Source organism: Excalfactoria chinensis, chromosome 2 (assembly GCF_039878825.1).
Source record: "Excalfactoria chinensis isolate bCotChi1 chromosome 2, bCotChi1.hap2, whole genome shotgun sequence".
Lineage (NCBI taxonomy): Eukaryota > Metazoa > Chordata > Aves > Galliformes > Phasianidae > Excalfactoria > Excalfactoria chinensis.
Window position 1 is genome coordinate 107822772 of NC_092826.1, and position 27274 is coordinate 107850045.

Consider the following 27274-nt stretch of genomic DNA (forward strand, 5'->3'; position numbering starts at 1 on the left):
CTGTACCCACTCACGGCACCTAAGTAATAATAATAAAAGTTCATTACATGTTCTCTAAATGTCAACTAATTATCACAAGTCCTGTCAAAAATAAAGTTAGTAGAAGGTTTTACCATGCTGGAAGGGCCCATCAGAGACAGTAATTTTATATGTCAGTTTAAACATGAGGTATTTTTTTCCAAACTGAGTCTTAAAAACCAGAACAGAAAAAAAAACTTACTGCTTACTGGACCAGATCCTCTCTTGACCTCAGCTTGAGTGCACTCAGCATCATATGAAAAAAAAAAAGTTCCAGTATGTTTTTTATCTGTTGTCATTCAGTTTCCAGATCTGCGTGTATTTTTTCTTTATTGCAGTTAAGGTTGTGATCTGTATTTCTGCTGTACTATCACTGCAGGAGGTCTCATTTTTGTAGATACTATTTAGCTTTCTGATGTACTGTAAGTGAATATATTTTTAAATTCATTTAGAAGATTGACTGAAAAATCAAAATAGAGACTTAGATATGGTTCTTTAGAGACAGATTGAAGAGGCAGATTCCTTGCCATTGGAATCCTCTGATGACTGATATCTCCTGTGGCCATTTGTATGAGACAGTCATGTGTTGAACGAAGTGCAGTTTAGCACAGAAATCCCTCTGTGTGCTTCTATATATATGCATATATGGACACACACACATGTGTTTGAGGATGCAAAGCCAAATGAACTAATGTAATTCCTAAAGTATCCTACCAGAAATGATCTATCACAAGAACAAGATTCCAAGTTTCATGACTTAAGGCAGTGAAGTTTATGTAAATGCAAATGTGAATGACAGTTTCTTTCTTTCTTTTTTGAAACTGAAATCTGTCAACGCTGCGTCCCATTTCAAGTTAATGCAGAATGAGAAATGAAATCTTGGGCAAAAAATTAGACAGCAGCTAAAAGGGGACACTGCTCTGTATGAGTGTTTTGTTTGGGTTTTACTTGCTAATTCTGTGTTGCATGGAACTTTCTCAGTTCAGGGGAAAACCTGCTACTACTATGGCAAGTTGGTAGTTATTGTAATGTATTGAATGAACAAACAGAGTATGAAGTTACTTCCCTTTTAGTGATTACTGTTGTCATTTTCTCGTTCAAGGTATTTTGACAAGACTTTGTAGTTCCCTCTGAAAGTGCTACAACACTTAATGGAATGTACAGAATCCTACCAGTGCCGGTTATAAAGTTATAGGGAGAAAAGAAATTAACATTATAGAAAAGAATGAGTTGGAAAAGCATGAAGTAATAGAGATCTATTTAGAAAAGTGAAACGTGCTTGACTGAAATGTTTCAGTTTTGGTTCAGTATTGCTACAAGATGGTCTTTTGACAGTTAACAATTGTTTCAAAAGAAATTAAGAATTGTTTCGAGGGAAAATACTTTCCCTTTGCAAATCTGGAATTGTTACTGCTGAGAAATACCTTTGTGTGTGTGTGTGTGTGTGTGTTTCTCACTTGGCTGTGCACTGGAAAATGATCGAGCTTTGTACATTTTATTTTCTGCTTGATTTCTAGGGTCTATTCTAAATATTTCTGTTGCTTCTGGTTATTACTGTATTTCTGTTGGAAGATGCCTGGGAGGTGTGGGGAACTGCAAACGGTAGAACAGGCAGTAATACTGTGGCAGTCACATGTGGTATACATTCTGGACTTTTAAACGTCAGTCTCAGGTTGTTCATCTAGCGCCTGAGACAAACTCCTGACTGATAGAGCAGCCAGCACCAGCGCTATCTGATGTCTCCTTTTCTTTCCTTAAAAACCATCTCTTTATCTCAGGGAGACTTGATTTAAGGAAGCAATGCTCCAAGAGGGGGATGTTTTTGAGTGCAGGTCTGATCAAGCCATCTGGAGGAAGGATGTGAGCCTGCTGCTTCCCCACACACCACTGAGCACTGGGTGCTGGATTGCAGCAGCACATCTGCATTGGCACGTGTCTCCCGTGCACAGTAATTATCAAATAGGACAAACATAAGATATAATAATTAACTGATTGGCTCAGGGTAAGATATTTGGGTTGGCCTACAAAAGCCCCAGAGGACTCAGAAAGACTGTAGGGAGAAGAAAAACATTTTGCAGTCAGAGAAACTCTAGGTCAGTGTAGGATGAAGTCTGCTCTGTCTGTCGAATGGCTCTGAGCAGGTTGTACCCCTAGACATGTTCCTGAGTGATAACGCTCCAAGAAACCTGCTCCAAAAATTCAGATCCTATGCACCCAGTAGAAGAATTTTAACTGTGGACTCTGAATTGCTGTTATTGAGGATAGGATGAGCTGCACTTCACAATTCTTCATTTCCTAGGTTTCCCATCATTCTGTAAGGGCCATTCACCTAGGCTGCAGCTGATAAACCAGTGAAGATAAGACAGGAATCCTGACACTGACCTTTTTTTGGCTGAAATGGGAACTTAAATGAATCAAAATATATTTTTTGGTTTACAAACATCCATTTGAATAAGCATTTGTATTTAATGCTCATAGTCTCAACTTCTAAAACAAAAATTCTAAAAGAAAAGGTTTGAGAAAATCCATTTCTTAGGTATTTACAAACCAATAAGCTGCTTCAAGTACCTTTTTTTTTTTTTTTTTTTTTTTTTTTTTTGCTTTTTTGCTTTTTTTCTTTTTACAAAAACCATAACAAGCAGAACAGGACTTTATGGTATTTTTCAGCATATTTTGCAAAAACAAGGAGATAGGGTAATTTTTCAGCCTTCTGAGCTTTGTCCATCACTATGTAGGGGATCCATTTGCTAATATTCCTGTAAGCTCAAAGGTATTTTTTACAGGAGCTTAGCTAGCAAAAGCTGTTCCCACTTTAAAAGTAATGGTACATTAATGCCTTTTTGCAGTTAACTCCCTATATACCTCATACTTGTCCATTAACTAATGACCATCCAATATGCTGTCACTAATACCACAGATAAAATCATGCCTTGCCGTTCTGAATGCTCCCCTATTTTATTATTGCAAAATTAATTATTTATTGGGGAACATAATGTAAGGACTGTGAAACAGTCACTGGACATGAGTGTCCACTGACACTCTGCCTCAACCTCGTGGTCACCTTGAGTTAAAAGGCTCGGAGAATGCTATTGTTCATAATAATGACATTACAGAAAGCGCAACCTACAGCAGGCAGCCTGGCTCTCAGTACACCTCTGTCACCTTGTTTACTGCCATCCTTTCACCTTGTTTGCATCCTCTTTGGTTGTAATGAGGGCAAGATTTGCTCTTTTAAAGGGCTGTGTCTGATGGTTCTGTAAATGTCAAAGACGGTTTTGTAGCGCTGTCAGGAGAGTGGCAAAAATGTCCTGGCTGGAGGAGCTAATCCTGCGGAAAACAAAACAGAAAGTCCCATACTTTCCTGCAGAATATACTATTTTCCCTTTTCATTAAAAATGTCATTCCCACCCAGTTAATTTATTAAGGAAGCTAATCAGTCGTTCACTAAGATAGTTTTGAAAACATCCAAGTTACTTTTTTATTAATTCATTGGTATTAATGCTCAGGTTTATAACAAGCTGTTAAAACCATTAGAAAAAATCACAAAGAAGGGAGAGAGAAAAATAAAAAAAAAGAAAAAAAGGAAAAAAGAATCATTTGGAATATCAGCTTGTTTTTAACAGAAGAGGAAATGAAGGAACGCTGACAGATTTAAGGGTTCTTTTGTGTCATTGGTGTGTCTGTGGAAGGTGAGCTGTATCTTATTCTCCATGGAGAACAACGTGGTTGACTTAGAGACTGAAATTAAAAATAACAGTTTAAGTTAACTCAACTTTACTTAATTTTGCAATTATTTTTTGTAAAAAAATAATTAAAAAAAAAACACATAGAAAAAGAAAAAAACCCACAGGAATTTTAAAAATTAACTCTCTAAAATTAGGTAAATGTCCAAATTAATGCATCATTAATTCATTATTGAATTACTAGAGCACTAGAAAAGCTTGCTTTTCCAAATATCAGTTATCTATCTGTATCATTTAGTAGTTTTTTTATTTTTATTTTTTTAAGTGAATTTAATATTTTTGGTTAATCTGAAAATGCTGCATTTGGCAAATTTTGTTATTTGTCCAGGAAAAAGAAAAGTTCAGCTGTGGCTTTTGAGCTCGGCTGTGATTTTCTGGGTAAATCATGTCTGTTACAATGCAAGTGAATTCACTGTGGTAAAGGAAGTATGTTTAATTTTCATGTACTCTGTACATTACTGAATTTTCTGTCCTAGTATGACTTCAGGTTGATACCCGAAGCCTCTAGAAAAGCTTTTTGTTATTTCTAACACAAGCATAGCACCATTCTTTTTTGGCAAAACTAAGGGGTTTAGTTCAGAACACACTTTTGCAATTTGATTTTTTCCATCGAACTCTTGTCCTCACATAGTGTGGGCTGGAGGGCCAGCAGTGCACTGTGCTATACTTTGCCATCTATTCTGTTGGTAGGACGAGTTATAATTGCCAAAGATGCAAGGTTTGTAGGATTCAAGAATGTTAAAAGGGGCAGTGTACATTTGTGGAGCTAAATGCTCACAGGACTGGAGATTAGATGTCCATAGAGGATGTCTGAAAAATCTTATTTTCTTGTCAATGACAGGTTGGAAATGATCTGTTTGGTGACTGTATACCCTGGAGTTTAGATGACTTACTCTTTTTTCTACCTGGGGTCTTGATAACTTGAAACACCAATGGGAGCTGAAGTGGTTTTATTGTCACATAGTCTGGAGGACCGGTGCTCAGTAGGGCAAGTATCAGTGGATGCCCAAAATGCACACTGAATTTGAAAATCATGTTTCTGATCTGATGGGAAAATTTGTAATATTTTTTCTACCATTTTCCTTCAGAGAAAAGCCAGAAGTTAATGAGAAAGCCCAGAAAACTCCATTTTAAGGTTGCATTCTTGTAGTCATAAATGAAGGTCCTTTGGGTGAGAGAGACTAAGTGTATTAAATATTAAACAGGGCGTTTAGGATGGATTATTGTTTTTTAATGGTCATTTCCCCTGGAAAAGAACATAGCTGAAAAATATGTAACCCTGGGTACGTCTAGAGAAATCTGTCAAAACCTGTAAAATTTGTGCCAGTTTTTGTGTTTCGTGAGTAGCACAGTTCTGGCTGCGATACATTTTGATTGCTATCATTTTTACCCAGTAATGTGGGGTTCTCATTTGGTTATTTCTCCTTGCACTGATCCTTGATACTCTGCTTAAAAAAGAAGACTGGGTAGTTGAACCGTATGTTTATATCATAGCTCTTAATGTCAAAATTTTAATTGATTTTCCCATATTCGGGGTTAGGAGGGGGCTGTATCATGTTCCACGACGTCATAAAAACAAAAATATTTAAAATATGTTTCAAATAAAGTGAGGGGGGAGAAGAAAAAATGCTTAACTTAGAAAAGATGTGGGATTCATTAACAAAGGAAAATACTGGCCACGGACCAACGGCAAGCCAAATGTTTTGCCAGCAGTTTGCAGTTCACAGTCATCATTGCATGTCACTCTGCCTCCTGCACCAGCCCCTCCAACCATATATGCCTTCCTTTTAAAGAGAAACCTGTCTGGTTTGAGTTGAATAAATTAATTTGGGTTTACTTAGTTTAAAAACAAAAATATAGAGGGCCCAATTTTATTTCATTATGCCCGTGGGTAAAGCAGTCCAAGGTAATTACAACCACAGTGCTGGTTGCTCTATCTTAATTAAAGAGGGGTTTTTGCACATAGGCTTTTGCACGCCATAATAAAATAGTTTGTGGTCTGGCTAGGCTCAGTATCACAAGAGCGTACTCACTTTAGAAATTGTCCGGCTTTTCCAAAAGCTGAGGCCCTTCCATGCAAGAGGAAGCATAGAGGTGCTCAGCAGAGAACAGGTAGTTTACAGTCCTTCCTATTTAATGTAAGGGCACAATCATAAATCATGCAGTGAACATTTCATACAGTCTCTTGCACTAAGTAGCATGCTTGTCAGCAGCAGTGAATGTGGGCTTCAGTAAGACTTCAAACAATCATATGCATTGGTTACACACCTGTGACTGAACCTCTTATTTCTGCAAACCTTTCTAGTAATGTTTTGGGTTCTTTGGATTTTTTTTGTTTTGTTTTGTTTGTTTTGCTTTGCTTTGTTTCCTTTTCAAATAAATATGATTTATTGCCTAGCAAATCCTTTTACAGAAAAGGTATCAAAGGCTTAAATAATGCATTTGGGATAGTGATTAAAACAACAAAAAAACCACCAACTCAAATCCCAACAAGCAAGTCTGAGATGCCCTGTTATTAGAAAAGTCAAAGGAGGTATGCTTAGAGCTTGCATAAATCATATAGTGTTGTAAAAACACTGTCTCAGGGATGATTAAGGGTAAGTGATTTTCATTACTACATTAAGTTCTCCTTTCTATTGCGGTTCTTTTTATATCACATCAAGCTTGGCTATTTACTTATGCTGCTTTAAAAAGCACCAATGCCTCAATTACTTAAATCATGACCCAGAACACTGATTCAGAAAGATGGCAACATAAGCCAGCTTTATTTAATGTTCGTGAACCTGATTGGCACACATTCTTCCTTGGGTGCTCTGTCTTGAGCAGTTGGTAAAAATGGTTGAATTCATTTTTGCAAATAATCATGAGCCAAACCCTTAGAGTGCTCAAGTGAGTAGAATGTCCTTTCCCCCAACAAGTTCTCTCTGCACACCTGGAGGTAGCACCTTCACACAAGTTCCCTTGTCTTGGATGCCCATACTCATTATTGACACGACAACCCCATCTGCCTTCACTGAGTATAAATCAAATTGGATAGTGAGAGCTACTGCCTGTCCTTCACCCAGCTCACAGGTGTGCTGCCTTGCTCATTTGCAAGGACAAGGTTCACAATATTTCTGAACCTCACAAGAAAAGCCTCAAGGTTGGAATAAGGAGCATCCAGACATTTTGCTCAGTGACCAGCAGTGAATGGTCTGCCCAGGGAGGTGGTGGAGTCACCATCCCTGGCAGTGTTCAAGAGACATCTGGATGAGGAGCTTTGAGATATGGCTTAGTGGCTTGTGCTAGTAATGGTAAGGGGAGGACGGTTGGACTAGATGGTCTTGTAGGTCCTTTCCAACCTTGTGATTCTCTGATTTTATGATTGTATGATTTCCTTTCTCTCTGTTGGGAACATGGATTCTCCTGTGGTGAATTTAGCTTCAGCTGCTCAGGCTGACACAGTTTCACACAAACTTGCATTTATGGAACAGTGTTGTACCCTGTGCCAGGACTGCAGATGAGGGGAGGGCAGCCCTCAGCAGCATATGGATTGCTCTACAGCACTGCTTGCGGAGGCTTCCCTTGGGATATGGAGAAGTAGAACGTGTGGTGCTTGATAAAGCTGAAGTCTCCCCTGGCCTCTCAAGGCATGGACTGGATCCTTGGCATCAATGGCTGTGTAGGATTGGGACCATGATGATAGATGTCTGAGATTTCTAGAGGTCTTCATACCAAGAATTATAGGTGTGTAAATGGAGGGAATTAGCCTAGGGGTGGACCAGAGAAACGTTTAACCCTACACATAAATTCAGAACATGAACAAACTGATTTACTTCCCTCTCTGTGGTGATACTGAAACAACAATATCCAAACACTCTCTGATTGTATAGCTGCCAAAGAAGCACTTCACAACGAACTCAGAGGGGCATCTCTGTGGCAGCCTCAGCTGAGGTGCTAATGATTTCATAACCTGGGCTTTTACTATGCAAGCTATAAAACCTGCTGAGATGGCTCAGCATGATGGTGCTTGCTGCCAGGGCAGGAGTCAGGGTGAAGTGGTGGATCAATAACAGGTTTCCGTGTGGAACAGATCTGTACTGGATGTTTTACATACATGGGTTTGAAAATACAAGAAAACAGCCACTTTTCATTTCCATTTGTATTAGAGACTTCTCATGAATATCTGAAATAGACATTTATTGTGACCATAACCCTACCACAAATTAAAATCAGATTTCAAGTCCCCTGTGAAAAAGAAGCTCACGATAATGTATGGAGATGTCAGAAATGATAGTAAATGACACTTAACTCTAAACCCCAAGTACTGTGCTTATCCATGGCTTAGAGTTAAATCTACAGTGTAAATCAGACCAGGAGCTGTGCAAAGTTTACAGAAGTGTGGGCGAGGTTCCCAATAGGTGTACAACCATGAGCTAAAGAATAAACAGCTGGTAGTATGTGTTTGTGAAATGCAAAGTATCTTGCATATATACTGCTGCATTTTCTTCTCTTAAGCCATAGATTACCTTTGTTGCATATCCTACACGGCCTGGGCCAGATTTATTTGGTGTGTGATGCTGTTGATTCTGACTGTTGATTTGTTGCTATAGGGAAAGAAATAAAAGATAAATTTCTGAGTTGCTCTAATAGGCACACCTCTGAGTCACTATCCTTAAACTCTTAATTTCTCATCAAATTTTATGTGGAGCTATTTAGAGGACTTGCTATCTGGTAGGCTGACACCAGTCTTAAACCCAGGCTTCCTAAACTGGAGACCATGAAAAAAGAAAAAAGTAAGCAACAAACAAAAACAAAACGAAACTGATCCAAAATCCAACTTTGCTGCTATTCTTTGCACTCATCATATTTGCCTTTCTTAATGAAAATAAATGAAGAAAGAATGAAAGAGAACAACAACAGAAAACACAAAGTGGAGCGAGTAAGCCCTGGCTTCCGACACTTGGATGTGAGCCACACTCACTGCTGTGCAAATTCCTGCTGCTCTCTGAGCTGAGATCATATTGTTGGAGATGGCAAGTGTATAGAGCACAGATCTGTATCTTTCCTCCATTGCTAAATATTAACAGTAAAAAATAAATGCAGGTGATGCAACAGGCTTTGTCCAGGCCTATTTCTGTGACTGCTGGGATATTTTAACCAGATCGGTCAAATGTCTGGCTTTCTGAGGGCCAAACCAAATAGATTTTATGTTATTGTAATCTGAGTGGAGCTGCCACTTTTTTGTTTAGGTAAATTTAACATTTTTCACACATTCATTTGCATCTTATAGACGTGTGTTAGGCTGCGTGTGTGACAAACGCTGCGCTTATGTTATGGAAGACCTAAAGAAAACAGCAGGTTGTCTTCTTTCTGTTCTCCTCCTTCTTTCTCTTTCCCTTCCTTAGCTAACAAATAATCCTTTTTCTCTGCCCTTCCAACAGCTCCAAGCAAAGAACTTAAAAAAAAAAAAAGAAGAAAAAAAGAAGGAAAAAAATCCCATACAACTAATGTTTTTTGAATGTCAACATGTCAGGCCAGCAGGAGAAACAAATTGCATTGTCAAAGGCTTTCCACTGACAACTCCAGGGTAGCAATTCCCACAGTTTAAATCTGGAAACTCTTAAGGCAAACGCTGCAGTTGATTTCAGTGGTTGTGGTGGCACTCCACTGAAAAGCAGCTCTTTGGTTTCACAGCGTTGGTTGGACAGCGTAAGGCACAGCTACAACTACGCTTATGTTCCTGGAAGGGCCAATGTCAGACCTGCAGACTTGGTCTGGGCTGGCCAGACAAGTGGGGTCACTTCAGCCCTGCAGATGCATATGGAGAAGTCCTTCCAGCCTAGTAGGTTTGGATTCTTCAAACTGTTGTATACAAAGATAGTTTCTCCTTGCCTTGCAGTGCTGAAAAATTGGAGTGAATGAGAAAAATGTGTAAAATCTCAAGGTTATCCAGTACATTCAGAGTTATAAATTCCATCTTTGAATGCTTTCTTTGCTGTTTGTATCACTGATTCCTTTCCTTCCTGCAATAGGTTTGTTTGTTTGCTTTTTTAGCTAAAGCTCTGTTTCAGCAGAAGTCTTCAATGGGGAAAGTGGGGAGAAAAAATGAAACACTGCAAACTCAGAGTCTTCATGGAGTCTGTGAACACTTACTGTTCACATTAAAGACATGTGAGGTTAAAAAAAAAAATCAAGAAAAAAAACCCGGCCAGTGTGTTAGTTCATACTACAGACTCTTGGAAGTTGATGAGATGACCTCAGCTTACTACACGACTGATTCTCAGTTATTAAACTCTTCACTGTAAATTGGTGCAGGAGATGTTCTGCTAGTCTTCCACCAGAGTTCAGTTTGGGGAAAGCATTTCCTCTTTAACCCAAATTTTTTCTCATGGCAAAAATGAAACAACAACAAACAAACCAACAAAGCAGCTACAAAACACCAAACCAGAAATATAAATACAAATTGGAATGTAAAGTTTTAAAATAAACTTTGGGTTGTTCATTTGTTTTTCTTGGTGCAATGTAGTGTGTCATTACCTCACGTCAGTCGGCACTTCAGGGTATAATTTAAGAAGATATCTTCATAGATGTCATACATTTTTTAGGCCTTATTTGGTCCTAAATGAATGCAACAGCAGCTCTCCCATGAGCTTCAATGGCAAGAGCATCATGTCCAAGGAAACATCTGCCCCACTGGGACCAACCTCTCCTCATTTTTCTCTACTGCATGGGCTGTACAACTCAAATAGGATGGAAAGATGGACTGCAGGTTAGCATATTTGCTTCAGTGACAATATCAAGAAGAGCAGCAAGGGTAGCATTTGGCCAACACTTGCAAGAAAATTGCCATGAATGTTGTAGTGATCCTTTTGCTTCACTTTAGAAACTAATTGCCACAAGAGGTCAGGAGAAATTGCTCGGTAGTAGTCTACAGATATCAAGGTGTAAGGCAGGGATTTTTGTTTTCTTTTGAAGCATACAGCATTGATCACTGTCAAGGCTTGTTTTACAACTAGACATAATGCATGTTATATACTGTGTGTTTATGGAGTGTGCGTGCATTTGGGTATACGAGTGAGATTCCCAATTGATTTAAATCCACTGTCTTTGGCAAAGCTACATGTTTTACACCACTGAGAATTGGCTCTACTGCAGTTGATGGATCCAAGCTTCTCTTATTGTTTTCTCAAATGATTGTGTTAACTGTGTTACAGCTTGTGAACTCTCTTTATTTTAAAGTTTATATTTCCTCCATGATATTTGGTTCATAAACAAGCACATTTTGAAGTCACCAGGTAGACCATTATTCAGAGGTGTTTAGGGGAAAAGTTTTGCATATTCTGGCTGAAAAGAAGAAAATGTTGAAATACTTTTGATTCTCATTCTAAAGAACTTTTCAAGAGAGGCAACAAATTCCTGTTTAAAAACAAACCAAAGCAGAAGTTTTATATATTCACCTTTCCGTGTTTTATCTCATTTCCACTCACTTTTATTTAAAAGATTTCAGAATAGTAACAATCCTTTCTGCCTTAATCTGGAGATTACTAAAAAAAAAAGTGCTTGGTATCTGACTGACATTATGGACTATTCGGAATTACTGTTTTTTATTACGAATTTTGGCTGGTTTGTATGCATATTTTTAAAACTAAGATTTAAGATTTACATGTTATCTGGAACCTGATCTGTAGCTTGAAAGGCTACTGTAGCCACAATAAGAATGAAAATAACCCCAAACTGATGAAAATTCAACTCTGAGCACCCAAAGTGGTAATGACTGCAGTAGTAGTTTTGTCGATATTTATAAATCAGAGCAAACCAGAACTGGATGTTTTAATTTACTACAGTTTCAATGTAACTGATACTCTCAAGTTTAGAGCTTTAAGCTTTGTGAAGTGCAATGTTATTTCAGGGCATGCATCCAATTTTTAAAACATTATATAGATTGAAGACAGATGAGCTTTTCAGAATTTTTTTAGGCCTATTTTGATTGAATGCCTGAGATGCAGTTTCCAGTGGAAATTAATTGCATTGATGTGAAAACAAATGAACTCTAACCTCAAAATTAGCTGCAGGTTCATGCTCAAAACAGTGCTTTAAAAGGGAGAGAGTGGGCGCAGATAGCGGCTGGAAGTCACAGTGACAATGTACATTTTGTTGCAAGAATAAAATAACCTTTTTTTTTCACTGGCTGCTCTCTTTTGCTGTCTCTGTGTGCATACATGCATAGAGAGGGAAATTTCCCCAGTGGTTTGTGGCTGCACATGTGGACAATGGCCGCAATGTGCTGTCACTTTTTCCCCTTGCACACTGCTGGAAAACAGGGCACATTCTTGCAGGGCTGTGTCAGCAGCTGAACTTGGGTGAAATCTGCAGCCACTGCTACACCTGTACCACTTCTGTCATTGGCATATAGAATTTTGGAGCATACTGTCCTGTAATACATGCTTTTCTGGGGGATTTTGAGTAGCAGCTAAGATGGTTTCTAGCCTTTAGTAAGTTTGTCCATGCTATGGAAAAAATGCTGAAGATGAGTTTGGGATTCCTGTTTACTCGACAGATGTTTTCAATCTGTATCACCTCTGGGTGATATGCAGGAAGAGAGGGCAGTGTGTCCTTAAATGAGGAGAACAGTCAAGTGTTAGCTTGGAGCTGAAGCATTCTCAGTGACTTTGTTCCTTCTGCATTAAGATTCACCTCCCTCCTGTGCTTCTCATCATCTTCACTGATGCAGGGGTAGGGTAGGAATTTTAGCATGTTTAAAAGATGAAGCATGTGCAAAGGTTCCTTCCAGAAGTGTCGTATGTTCATTTTGGTCTTTATGAATGTTTGAAAGGAATCAGTGTGTGGGCTGAGGTGGAAAGAAGGTTACTGAAGATACAGAGCTATGAGCTGCGATAGGATATTTTCACACCTGTAGGTGACTTGCAAAAAAGTTAACTGAGAGTCCCCCTTTACATATGTACTCCTCTCCTTTATCTTCCAGTGCCATCCCTGAAATGACAGATTTGAGACACTGAAAAAGCGTGGGGCAGTTAGCACACAGGTGCTGACTTTATTTGTGGCTATAGTGAGAGCCTGACTGTACAAGAGCATGTGCAAGTGGCTGAAGGGAAGTAGTGAGCACAAAGGACTGTGTGTGCTATTTCAGTGGTATTCTTGTTAAAGGATGAGATTAAGGACTGGATTTTGGTCTGCTGCTCATTGCATATCAACTTTTCCAAGCTTCTAATTTTCTTTTACATGTTTGGTATGGCATTTAAGAAGTTGAGCTTGTATTTTCTTAATAATGTCTTCTTAAAAAATTATAAGATATGTGTTAAATTTGTATTATTTTGAATGTTCAGGATAGAATTTGATTCTCAACTCATATGAAAATACCTACTTGATTTTCCTCACTCGTGACTATGGGGAAAAATACAGTTCCATACTGCATACAGCACATCTGTGTCTTGTCAGCTTTAAAAGTGAATCTGTTGAAGTCAGATGCTGTCACTTTTCACAGAGACTGTTTTGACTAGTTAGCCTTTCTTCTGGCAAAATTGTGGACAAAAATGGTGATACAGGTCCTACAGTAATGTTATGCCAGCATAGATAGCCAGCTTTATCCCAGCATGACCTTCAGACTCAGCAACATCCAGAGTCACTACCTTTGGCTTTGTACCAGTTCTAGATGACAAAAATGAGTGAGAAGCTGATGGATAAAGTTTTATTTAGTTTCATGGATATGGTATGGAAGAAATGTAAAGATTCCCAAAATCACGGAGTGTTTGAGGCTGGAAGGGACCTCAGGAGGCCATCTGGTCCAATAGTCCTGCTCATGTGGCATTGCCTAGAGCTGCTTCACCTAGGGCCATGACCAAATAGCTTTTGAATATCTCCAAGATTTGTCCCAGACTTTAATAAAGTTGCTGAATGTTTCTTTTGGGGTGGCCCTGGTCTTTCTGTTAACCACCCAGGGCAAATTTGTTTCTGTGCAGACTTGAGTTGGATGCCTGAAGTGAGTTGCCCGTGATTGGAAACCAGTCTGGGGTTTTAGGCCAGTCCCTTGAGCAGCAACCCACTGTTTTAACTCAGGACTTTCTCTTTGGGCACATCAGACAATTTTCTCTAACTTTTACACCATTGGATATGGGGGCACACAAGAAGACTTTGAGGAACAGAAAGTCACAAGATGTTAAACCATCCAGTGCATAAAATGTTCAAGTAGTCCTTTCTGCCTGCGGATGTATGAGAAGATCAGCAAGTACATCTTAGACACCCAGGCAGGCAAACATCTCTGGAGCACAGAGGCATGAAACTGCTGCTGTAGCATCCATCATTCTGTTGAGGACAGTGAAAACAAGCGCTGTCATCTTTGACATTTTAATTGAAAAGAAAGCTTACACAGATTTCAACCTTAAGCAGTGTGTTTATACAAGTGTATACAGAGAAATAATCTGTCAGTTCAGAGAAGGCTCACTGCTATAGGAGTTGGTTCAGTAACCGAACAATCCAACATTAGCTCACACACCTTGCCCTGTTCCATGCCTCAATAATTTTTAGTAGAAATACTTTGCCTAGAGGCATGCAGTTATTAAAAAAGAGGCTCAGCTTGCTTAAAGTCTGGAATTATTAGCTCATGGTAACAAGCCTGCACTGGAGAAACTGTTGGTTCTTTGTTTTCATGACTCTGCTGTAATTCACCATCTTATTTTCAGACACAAAATTCTGCTTTGTTTGGGAAGTTTTTTTTTTTTCCTTAAAAAAAAAAAAAAAAGGGAACTAAAAAAAGGGGAAAAACAGTCACTTCAAAAAGATTCTTTTTTCATTTTTATTATAAAGCAGGGTTTACAAAGAACTTTTATCTTACTATTTCGATTAAATTTCACTGCTCTGAATAGTAAGTGTGAATAGAAACAGAAATATAATTATTTGTTTTGTTTTGTTGCATTTTCAATGTTGGAATCTGCTGGTATGTCCCACTCACTAAGATCTCTTCAGATAGTCTCTCAACCCAATAGTATTAAAAGGCATTTTTTTACCATCCTGCTTGTGACCTATTATCCTTTTCACACACAGAGTTATGAATGTTGAGTAAAAGCCATTTGCACTGCTAGGAAGTGTCTGTGAATGTCCTGCTGCTGCAGTCAGTTGAGCAAAGAAGTCTCCCACACCTTCACGTAGCAACCTGGCAAGCAGTTGTTTGGTGCTCAGTTGTCACTTTTGTCTGGATAGGGGATAGGACTCTTTGCAGTCTTTTAATCTGGTGATATTTTTTCTCAATGAGCCTTACATTTTCAACTTTTCATGAATTTTCCAGGCTGAATCCTTAAGCCTAATCCTTAAAAAGAACAGACATATTAGAAAGCATTTGTGCAAGTTTTATGGCTGCTATTATTCCTGTTTTTAGGTCAGCTGCCATTACCTGCCTTTTCAGTATTACTGCCACCGTTTTCTTCAATGAAAACCGATTCACTTTTATTTGTGGTGATACAGAGTCATTTATTTTCCTGAAGAACTAAGCTTTTGGTCCTGCTTGAGCTGGGAGAACGTGACAGAAATGGGATTGGTCTGGCATTGTGGCTTGCCTTCATGATTAAGTGTTCTTCATGTTTATGCTGCAGGTTTTTTGTTTTTATCCCATGTTTTTTTTTTTTTTATTATTACGAGAATATGTTTTTATATGAGGTAGCTCTTTATAATCGCTCGAACCTGCCTTTCACTGTGTTTCCTTATTTTGCTTTAACTATGTCATTATCCTCCACATATCATTTGTGAGTTCCAGCTGTGTGCATAACATTGTGTGGAACATAAACTTCTCAGAGGAGCCTGTAGTCTAAGAAACCATTCTAGCTTTCCTTATTTTTCTAGTAATGGGTCAGGCAATAAGACCCAGTGAAATATTTAGAGGGAGAGGAAGATTGAAACCAGCAGTTTCTAAGACCTGTGAGAGCCAAAAGGCAAATGTTAATGGGTTCTCTGAGGCTTCCAAGGACCTGCTGGTCCTTCTACTCATGCTTAATTTGCAGAGGTTCCTTGAACACGTGTTCAGGAAGTATAGGTGGCATTAACGCAATTGGAGTTTCTAAAGGCAAGTTTTATCATTGACTAAATCCCTAAACAGAGTTTGGGCCACTGAATACATTACAGCAGCGGGGCTACTGATTTGAAGGGCTTCTCTCCTACAGACTCAGCTGAAAAGTACAGCATTCTTAGCATATTTTGGAGGCATTTTTGCACGGATTTCTTGTATCTTCCTGTACACACATCCATTCTTTATTGCTGCCTTCTTTCCCTTCATGTTCTGTTCCTGTGGATTAAAACTGTTGAGCAAGAATGCATTTCTGATGGAGCTGCTTTCTTCCCACTGAACACCTACTCACACGACATCAAAGAATATATGAACTGAGAAGAAACATCTCTTTGCTGGCATTTGACTATGTACATAACATTTCATATGTCTACCCGGTTACTGCATTCCTTCTACCTCTGTGACAGTGTACAGCTTGTTACCTTAATTGTGCCAGCTCTCCTCAAACACTTAAGTTGACTTTCTCTTCACTTCTGAATGAAGCTTCTTGTCTTTAAGCCTTTTCGCAGCTTAGCCTTATCTTATCTCACTCCTCCAGTTTCTCATTACAGTGTCAAGCATCACTTTCCCTTTGCCAGTGTATTTACCATCAGCTAGTTTCCCAGGCTGTGATCTCTTCTTGTCCAACCTTGGGAAAATCCTTAAGGTAACACCAATGCAAAAACATATACACACGGTTTAAAAAACAGAAGCATTGCAAAATCTTCGAAGTTATGAGCCACGATTTTCCCTCTCTGTAGTATTGCCCTTCCTGTGTCTCAATCTGAGTTACTCCCTTCCTCTTACAAACTTCCTCAGCCCTAACATATCTGAGCTTATACAAGTGAAATAAAAAAACATACAAAGAAGTGGTAAAACAAGCAGAGGAGTGCCACTAAACTGTCTCCATCTCTCTAGCATATTTATTCGCCTCCGTGCTCTGTCTCTGTCTTCAGCTTTTCATCTGTTTTGTGTCTCTAGATTGTAAACACACTGTGTAAGAATTGCCGCTTATCTGTGTTTGTACAGTGCCAGGCTCAATGGGGTCCCGGTCCCAGCTGGGACCTTTGGGCACCACCACAGTATAAATGTCTGCTCCTGATAATAATAATCTACCCACATCATGCAGATGTCTGAATTGTCTGAGAAATACAAACAAGGATCTTTACTAGGTTGGCAAAGATCCAGTAATTTTAGGTGCCAGTTTTCTCCTGAACATGATTTGGCTCTCTGGAAAAAAACAAAACTGGTGACATAAGGCTGCTATTTCTTGGAAAGCTTGGCTCTCTGATGATGCTGTGATTAAATAGTTGTTAAACGTGGGATATGGCAGGTCAGGTGAGGTCCCTGGAACTATGCGAGATATTCCAAGTACTTGTCTGAAGCTTTGTTCTTGCTTTCCTTTGTGTTTGTTTTTGCTTTCCTACTCTGAATGACAAATGAATACACTGAAATTAGACAGAGCCATCCTATTTTCTGGGGGAGAGTCCATCTCAATTAATGGACCACAAATGAGAAAAGCCATAGTTGGATTGATAAACTTAAGTAATGGCGCTGTGCAGGTGAGCCAGTTCCTCTAATCAGAATGCTTCTCTCATGTTAAAACATCCCCTCCACCTCTTTGCTCTCTAGCTAATTTTTTAAATATAGACGACCAAGGACAGTGTTCAGGTTTGCTACTCTGACCTCAGCATCTGCTGTGGAAGTGGTCTGCAACTTCCAGTTAGCTTCCAGGCACTGTTGTAATAATTATGTGTGTATATACATATGTATATGTATGTGTACATATGTATATATAAAGAAACACTGAAGTCTGAGCAAGTCTATGTTGTGTAACGAGTGTGGTGCAGAAATCCCTGAGCCAGTGCTGACCCGGCGTGGCAAATTGCCACGGCACAGCCAGCCATTTATGGGCTCTTCTGTATGAGCTGGCTGGGTCTGGAGGCCATAGAAAATCAAGAGAAGAGTTCATTTGCTCAAGTGCTCCTCCAAATATGTATGTTTTTTGTGAAGAGCTAGGTATGCTGAAACAAGCTGGGTGGTGGTGTAGCTATTCTTGCTGACCTTGCATAAATACTACACGCAGGAGGGTAAAGAGTGGGAGAGGGGGCGTGGTAGGACCCACTGACCAGGAGTGCTGTGTCTTAATAGAAAACATATGGCAGTGATGCTTTAAATAGCATTCGCCCTCTGCAAGTTGGCCTGAATGATCTGGGTCAGTACTGACCTAATCTCATGGGAGCTCAGCACCAAATTGTCATCTGCAGAAATTATCCTTGATGAGCACAAGTTAAAGGAAGCCTGGTCTTTTAATAGACAAATGTAGTGTTTAGTCATTGGACAATCTAAAATACTGGGTCAGAGAGGAGTTGCATCATAGCAGTAAGAATATTTGGTATTAATCAAGAAGACACATAGCAAAGCATATAACATGAATATTTGATTACATTAGTGGATTTATCTTTAATTGTTGGATAGAGTCATATGAAGGAACACAAGCGAGTCACCATAGCTTAGCAGGGTACCGCCCATCTGCTTAAATGTTAGCAGCGATGAGTCACGGTGTTAGCACAACTGTGTGGAGGGAGCAGAGCCAACGTGGTCAGTTAGAGCAGCCCAGCTAACATGTGGTATTCTACTAAGCCACCATACAGATATCCATCCAGGCCCAAAGAGATGGCATACAAGTCCAGACTGAGATCTCATTGTGTCCAACAGCAGGATCCTGTGGGAACAAGATGAAATTTCTTAAAAGTTGGGAAAAAAACCCACAGATGGCCAGTTTTTTTCAGTGAGGTTGAGTGCTTGCCAGTTCTCTATCTTATCCGTCCTTTATTTGTGGGCTGTTTGCCCAACAACCCTATTTATTTAGCTGCACAGGTGCCAAGGAATTAAAACCCTTAGGTCAGCAGTTTTGATGGACAGGCTGCAGGCTGCATGATGCACCTTCTCAGCATTTGTGAAGAGAGAAGCAGTCAATGTGTCCAACATTAAATAACAATTATAAACTCTTATTGACACTCTTTGCTGCAGGTTAGAAAGCTACAACAAAAGAGATTGTGTTGTCCTTGGAAGAAGAAAAAATGCCTTAGAACTAGACAAATTGAGTTTCTCAGCCTGTATACGTAGGTTCTGTGCCATAAATGTTCCCTGAGCTCACAGTGCAAGTGCATGTGAGTTCATATTAATCAATGGCCTGTGCTCAGTGTGGAAGCAGCAGAAGTATCCATAAGCACTGGCCAATGTTAGGGCTGCCTCAATAGAGAGCTGAGCCTGGTGTGTATTATGTAGCGCTTTCACTGGTGTCAGGAGTGGTGCAGACTTTTTGACAAGGAGGTCAACTTTGAAGCACGGGGTTTCTCTGACTATTCTTCAGCTCTTTGCAAAAACACACTTGGGAGCAGATCTGTGGTTTAGAAAGAAGAAATACCTGAAGTACAGGATTTTTTTTTCTTTTTTTTTTCTCTAGCTGAGTGTAAAGCATATACAGATCCCCAAAGCAAAGCAGTTTTAAAGGTGAAACTGGGGACAGAGAAGAAGCTTCTTTGCCATTTTAATAAATACTAATAATTCCCTTTTGCCCGAGTCCCACATTCCCAAACTCATTAAAGCAATTTTGGAAATGTTTTTGGCTCTGTGACTTATTTAAGCAAGACTCAAACCGTGCAGTCCCTTGAGGATCACGTGCGCAAATTACATAGGTCAGGCAAAGCTAAGTTTCTGTCAAACAGCCTAACACCTAAGGTTATTACGAAACCAGTGAGCTGTACAAGAGGTCCGTATGTGGAACAGTCTCTGAATGACTAAGTGAGGAGGGGGCTGTTGTCATGGCATTTGTTTTACTTCGATCACACAAAAGCTAAAGGGATATTTTTGTGATGTTTTCCTCCTATTACCCAGTGCAGTTCCCTGTAGGCTGTGTCTCAGCTGGTGGACCCATGTGGCAGTGCAACAGCGCTATCCCTTCTTGTTCTTGTCAGCTATCCTTGAGAGAAAGTCCAAGGCTTGTTCCCTGCAGTGGTTGTAGCAAATCTGATATCCTTCTCACGTTCAAACTGGAATTTTCCTCCTTTCCCTCTTCCCTTATCCTAGCACTGAATCTACTTTTCTGACCCTGTCCTAATTATTTGTTGTCCCCTTTACTCAAATGAGTGCTGGTGCAGGAAGCAGCTGCATTTTTGTTGGAGAGTGGGAAAGGTTGAGGACCATGTTCATTATTTTCTGAGCTCTTTTTCCTGCACAAGACCCATTCCACCTACAGTACCTCCACAGCACCCCTGGCTCAGTGATGTGATGACAGACCATAGTGTTCCTTCACCCAGAAGGTGATCTGCATTTGATGACAGTACTTCTTGCACATGCACCCCTCACAGGGTTATACCACATATTTGGGAGACACTGTCTTGAGTTTCTTTGGGTGTATGAAGATGTAATGCACATCATGTTCCTCCAGCAGATAACCAGGGACAGCTTCTTGTCTATATGTAAGCTACTTTTGTTACTATTGTGTTGTAGTTTTGTTTTATGTTTTCTTCTGAATAAGTACTATATGTGTCTGGAAGGATTTTTTAAATGTCCTTGAAAACACAGGCTGCTTCTCTTCATGGAGAAACAGGACAAAAGGATGGGTTCATGATTTGCAGCTGCCAAGGAGAGGGCATCTGAGGACAGACGAGTAGGACACAAGGGTGTCTGGTGCAAGGGAGTGAGCAGGACAAGGTCTTGGTAGTGGCATTGTGTGGATTGAAATGCTTCTGAGGGAGAGTGAGCTTTAAAAGAGGAGGGCTGAAGGACTGAAAATCCAGGGATGATACTGGGAAGCTCTGGGCAAATGAGTTTGTGTGGTTTGAACTCTGGGCAGGAGAGGATGAGACCTGCAGGTCAGAGGAAGCTGATGTTTCCGTGAGACAGACACCACTGTTTTGGGAAGCTGGATATGGTTTCTTCCATTTGGGATGTCCGAATGCCATTGCTTACTGTCTTTGGCCTCTTTGCTTGTTGCTAGATAAATGGTAGGACAGCTAATGTCAGAAGAGAGGTGAATCCATTCATAGTTTCTAGTGTTGCCTACAATTGAAAGAGCAAGAAGTCCCACTGTTGGGTGTGGTGTGGTTCAGTTAAGTGGGAGAAGCAATCTTCCCCTTCGCAGCTCTGAGGCTATGACTCCACTTTCCTGACCAGCCCAGCCTGAGTTTGAGGCTTTTGTGGCTAGATATAGTTTTGTCTCTGAAGCAAAAGATGCTTTTGCCATGGGTGAAAAGCATCTCTGATATTCAAAGATTTCAGACACCTTCAGACTCTTCCCTTGCTCCCCCCTGCAGAGGCTCTTCAAACTGCCCAGTTTTGTCCTCTTCTCTCTGTTCCTTCCTGTACCTTTACGGGTATCTCTTGCCTAATGAGCAGTGTAAGCAATGTATTACAATGCAGTGTTTTACTCTGTGTGACTTCAACATGTTTAAATAGTAGTCCCAGCTTTGTTTAATCCATTAATTTTATGGTTCTTCTATGTTAGTAGGCGTACATGTACTTTTTCCCTCTGCTGTACTTAAAAAATATATTTCTAAATCTGTTAAACTCCTTCTGCCAAAATATCTAGCTCTTATTTTTTATGTTCTTTACTTTTTGCCTTTACAAGCTATTTAATCCGAATGTAATTTTACTGATTAATTTTACTAATTTCCCTTCTTTCCCATTCTCTGCCCCCATTTCTGTGTCCTGGTGACATTCTAGCTGGACCTCACTTTGGAGCAAATGCTTGGTAGAATTTTACAAGAGAGAATGTCAAGAGATGAGATGACATGCTCATTTTGGAATAGTTTATTTACAAGTGGTAAAGCTTCAAAATTAATATGTGTGCTAAATTTTCTGTCGTGGCCTGCAAAATGGTCATCCAAATATCTTCATTGCTGGGGACAGAATTTACAGAAATATACTGATGTAGATCACAAGGAAATTGCCATGTTTTACCAGTAGAAATCTACTGACCACTGTGCAGTGCAAAGGTGCATAGGCTCAGGACTGCTGTCAGGTTTATATTCATGTTCTCTCCAATTCTTTATTCAGTATATAGTAAGGGGAGTGTGAGTTATCTGTTTCTTGAATACTTTCTGTCCTACTGATTTGTGCAGGAGAGGAAAATGCTGGAGTGCCTTATCTATGCCTGCTTGTCTAAAATGATCTTTTCCCACCAGTGGCTGGCAGCGTAAGGCTTGTTTAGGTCTCTATAGCCCTTAACAGTTTTCTTTCCTTTTCTCCTAGGCCTGTCCCAGGTTCTCTGTCTTCACTATTGCATCTACACAACCGACAAAGACAGCCTATGCCAGCCTCTATGCCTGGCACCCTGCCCAATCCTACCATGCCCGGATCTTCTGCTGTACTCATGCCTGTAAGTTTTGTGGTTTATTTTCCTTTCGTTTCAGCCTTTGAAGAGATGAAAGTGTTGGATTGTAAAATAAATAAATAAATAAATAAAATTAAAAAATCAGTGTAGTGAAGCTAAAGAAGCTGAAGAAGCTGGACCATTTTCTCTGCTTCATCTTGCGCAAGAGCATTTCTTATGCAGTTAATGGAATGTTAATTAGTGTGAGAGCGATTAGAAACAGTTTACACGATACTACAGTTTCTGGTTCTCACACTTGGTCGTTTTTGAGATCAGTATGTCTGTGCTGGAACAAAAAGATTTTACTAAAGTCAGACAAAATTGAAAAAGTTGTGTGCGCGGGTTATGCTAACAAACTCAGAAGTAATCCTCTTCAGGAGTAGTAACCTGCACTCAATTTTAATGGCCCTTTCAGTATAAGACGTTTGGGCAGATAAGGGATGGAAATGTGTAAAGGTGGCCTGGGGAAGAGAGGAGTGTTTAAGGAGAAGTTTCTGCTTCATCACATGATGTTCAGTTTAGAAGGCAATTTGAGAGTAAGCAGATAGGAGTAAGAGGCAAGTGCTGCTTGTTCTGGCAATGCTGGGGCAAGGGGAACATTCTGGAGGTAAGAAGATTCAGGTCAGCTGGTATGTGAGCAGTAGTTAATAAGTTGTAAATTAGTAACTTACCAATAACATTTTTCTGGAGTATCGACCAGGAAGTTCAACTCAAAAATGTAAGAAATGCCTCTGTGGACAGTTCTGATTTTTAGGATTTTTTTTTGGGCATAATTGCTGATGAACCTGAAATGGAATAAACATCCCAATTTAGGGTAGGCTCAGGGCATTGGGGTACTGTTGGGGAGCTCTTTGATCTGCTGTGCTTGCACAGAAGCAGGAGAAAACCTCTCAGACATGATTCCTCCTGTCCACAGCCCTTCCAGAGGGAATTTGGACTAGATCACTGTGGGGACTGCTTCTGTCCTGGACACAGTGTTGTGACCTGTTGTAGAGCCAGTGGGAATTGGCTACTAGGGCTTCTTCCACAGGTGACCAGCACACATCTGTGCTGAGGTCATGGAGAATGGGAGTCACTACCTGATCACGGTGCACAAAAAGAAGCTCCCCTATCTGGAATAGCTGAGGAGGCTCCATGAACTGCTTTCTTCCGTGATCTGACGATTCAAAGATTGGGCTGAGTTGAGGCAGGATGATACAGCACCTGCCTGAAAGCAGCACCGTAACCCTACTTGTCACCTCGACCCTTCTGCGTGAAGACCAGTGGTGTAACAGCAGTATTTTGAAGGATAGCACTACAGGATTATTTTATCCAGACTTTATTGCTGTTAGGTTTCAATTGAAAACTGTCTCCCTCACTCACATGGTGAATTTAACTTGCAGAAAGTGCTCTGCATAGCCAGAAGGAGTCCTGCTTTTTTTTTTTGCTGCATCAGCAGTACATGAAAGCTTCCTGTACAAGACATATGGAAAAGTCCGCTCAGCTGGTCAATCTGAGTGGAGGAAAATGAGCCAATTCACTTTCCATATACTCAAGATTGTAGATTTTTATTTATGTTTTTAACAGTCTAAGTTGGGCTGCAATGACAGGAGAACCCACAGCTTTATACAGTGATGCTTTTAAAACCACTTAACTCCAAGTGTTGTTATACTGAAAGGAAGAAAATCATTACAAAAAAGCACAAACTTGGGGTGTCTGCTACATTTGTTTAGTAAAGAATCCTTTTCCTTATAATTGGCTGTGAGTTTTCAGGGCCGACTCTGATGAAACACATGCCTGAGCGTATACACACATGCAATTCACGACACAGATTGTTATTTTTCCAGTCTTGACTTGAAGAAATAAAGCTGAGTCCATTTAAGTAGAAACCGGGCATAAATTCTTGCAAATGTCTGTAGACACTTTGAAACCTTTCTTTTTTTTCTTTTTCTTTTAAAAGATGGAGCGACAAATGTCAATGAACTCCAACATCATGGGAATGCAGGGGCCAAACCTCAACAACCCTTGTGCTTCACCTCAAGTCCCCCCAATGCATTCGGAAGCCAAAATGGTAAAATGGAAAATTTTTTGAAATTATTTTGTTTTCTTATGCTCCTCCTGCACACTGGCTACCCAGACAGTGGGGGATGTAGCCAGACACTGCTTACTTCATTCTTAGTCATACGTTACACTCTTTTTAATACGCTGCAGTAAATTGCCTTTGTGTCAGTTTAGTCTGTGAACTTTCAAGATGTTACCAGTCCTAGCTGAACTCTCAGCGAGAGAACTGAATTAAAGAGCGGGCTCTCTGATCCGAACCGTGTTAAATGGGATTTTTGGTGCAGATTAGTGGAATTTAAGCGAATGATCTGGCTGGTTCTCTGGTGGTGTCTGTACTCCAAGACTTGGCTTGGAGAAAATTCCCAGTCAAAAGCGATGCAAAAGGTGTCTGATGTGGAGTGTAGAATGTATGTATTCCTTGTTTTTTCCAGATAAGCACATAGTGTGTCAGTGTAGCACTAGAGTTAGAAAAGCAGACCAAATGATATATGTAAAAATACAGTATTCTCTTTTGCTTAATTGCAACAAAGATGTTCCCATCAGAAAGAATTACCAGAATTCAGACTAAAGTAATTTATTGATCGGATCTAAATGTCATAGTGTTTTTCAAAGTTGCGTATCTTAAGAGGTCAAGACCTCTTGGATGTATGCAGTGGTATAAGATTAATGTAGGTAAACTAAGCTACAAGTGGGAAGTTTTCTTCAGTTTTATATGCACTTTCATTGAGGAACTTGGCACTGATAACCTGGGACTGAGTTCCTTAGTGTTGAAACACATAGGCTTTTCTAGTTTCAGAACTGCCATTTACGGGTTAGTAGAAATATGAGGACAGAGATTTGCAGTTTAACTCTGTAGGGCTTTTATCCTCTCAAGATATCTCATTGTAGTGGAAAATAAGAGTGATTTCACTGAAGTTCTTTCAGTGGCGTTATGCCAAGGTAAAATTGTCATAAGTGAGAGAATGAAATCAAGCTGACAAAGATTAAGCAACCACATGTTTTTATATATTTCTACTTTGCATGATTGGTACAGCTTTTAATGTTGTCATCTATCCCGAGGCAAAGAAAAATATCTTCTTGTCTCTAGGCATGGTGCATGCAAGAGACTCTTGGTTAAGAGCAGCAAAATATACAGTCTCTGTTTTCTTAGATCGGATAGGTCACGCCTTCACCTCGCTGTTGGTCTGGGTTAGGCTGTTAACCCAACCTCTGTTAACACCCCGTCTAAAACCGCACTCCGTAAACATGCAGCCAGTTGGCCAGCAGAGCAGCAATGGCCAAAAACTCTGGCTGTCCCAGCCAAGGAAAACCTGTGGTCAAGAGTTCTCTCTGCGCTGTACCACACAGTGACGGTGACATGCCAAATGGCAACAGCATCTGCAGCAGAGCTTGTTAAAAACTTTTTGGAATAGGCAAGTGTTTTTTCAACTTGAGCAAAGCTGAGCCAAGCTAAATACTCCTTGGCTGAATAAATCCCAAACTGGCATCTGTTTTGGGGACTAAAGTTTCTGTAGTTTACTCCCCCATTCCCACAACCCCTGCCTTTTCTTTACTGGAAATGTGTGGCTACTTAAGAACAAGATTAAGTTATTGGTGTGTGTGATGAAAACTCTGCACTTTAACATTTGAAACTGTACATTAATGCAAATTACTTTTTAATCTGAATAAACAGGTTTTGTCCCTAAACCTAACATATATACGTATGGCTCTTTCAGATAGAAAGGGCCATCAGTTCCAAAACACTGTGTGGTGAACACACAGCGCATTTGCTTCCAGGGGGTTTTCTAGCGCTATTCCAGGGATGGAAAAAATCCACACACATTAACTCTTTAAAGTAAGAGGCATAATCCAGAGTTCCAGAACCATTCTTGTGTAGTGCAGTTTTGATGTTGTTGTTGGTTGGTTGATTTTATAGTTGTCTGCATTTTATTTTTACACTTCATCTTTATGTGAGCACACCTACAATGTGAAAAGCTTCTTCATTTATCCCGTGCTTTGAAAAGTGTGAACCTATCAGTAATATCCTGCATGAGCTTAAGGTGGAAAAATATAGAATATTTAGAGTGAAATTGTTTCTTATATGTGTACTCATGAATTGCAAATTTGAATAATCAGTATTATAGGCATCTTTGCTCTTATTATTTACTATTTCACTTTCACTCAAAGAATGAGAGTTTGCATATTCAGGTGCTTTTTTTATTAAAGTGGAAAATGAGAGTTCTTAGTACCTTACTGGATTGCATTGTGCATTAGGAAGGAATTTTAGATTTCATTAGGCTCTGCTAGTGCCATTACTGATGGTGAATCCAGTGCTGCACATGTTCTATTTGGCTGGCCACACACGGATCAGAATATGTATGTGCTGAGCACTGAGCGAAGCCATCTATACTGCACACAGCTAATGACTGCAGTAACTGGAGAACTCTGGGGGAGTGTGAGCCTGATTTATCAGTCATCCAAATCTGTGGCAGAGGGATCAGCATTTTCTTTGTGCTTACATGAAAGAAAGCAGGATGGGCTACTCTGGATGGAAGACCCAGATGTGATACCAAATCCTTCTGTCCTCACGCACGTGAACATATGTACCGAGCCATGCAAGCTCTGTTTAGTATGCAGGCATAACTTGGTGACTTGTGTGATTGAATTTGCTTCTTTAAAATAAATATGAACAAATAATGTAATTATGGATACCATATGATGCCAGGTTTTCCAGAAGCAGCATATAGATAGCAAAGTCTTTACTCCCTTGATTGATCCATAATCAGTTTGTAGAAGGAAGTGGAAGTAAGCCTGTTAGATACATACATATATGGACAGGTACACACACATATAATGTGTTGTATTAATTTCATGTTTCTATATAAGCAATTTATTTATTGATCTGTATTATCTGGCATTTATAGAAAGTCATAGGACTGCCACCAAATATGCTTGTTTACTGTTCTCGTGTTTATTCTGGAGAATGTTACTAAAGTATGTCACCTAAAATATTGTAGGTGACATTCCAGAACTGATTTAATTTATCATAACAATCTCAGTTCCTCTCACAGCGTGCCTCTCCTA

General features: G+C 39.8%; 1 protein-coding gene across 3 annotated transcripts in view; it reads left to right on the forward strand.

The window, feature by feature from the left end:
* CREB5 (cAMP responsive element binding protein 5) overlaps nt 1-27274 on the forward strand; it is a 244479-nt gene that overhangs the window by 155204 nt on the left and 62001 nt on the right. For all 3 annotated transcript variants that reach the window (XM_072328199.1, XM_072328198.1, XM_072328200.1), the window contains 2 exons: nt 22051-22177; nt 24111-24221. In XM_072328199.1, the coding sequence (XP_072184300.1) occupies nt 22051-22177; nt 24111-24221 (238 nt within the window). The remainder of the gene's footprint in view (nt 1-22050; nt 22178-24110; nt 24222-27274) is intronic.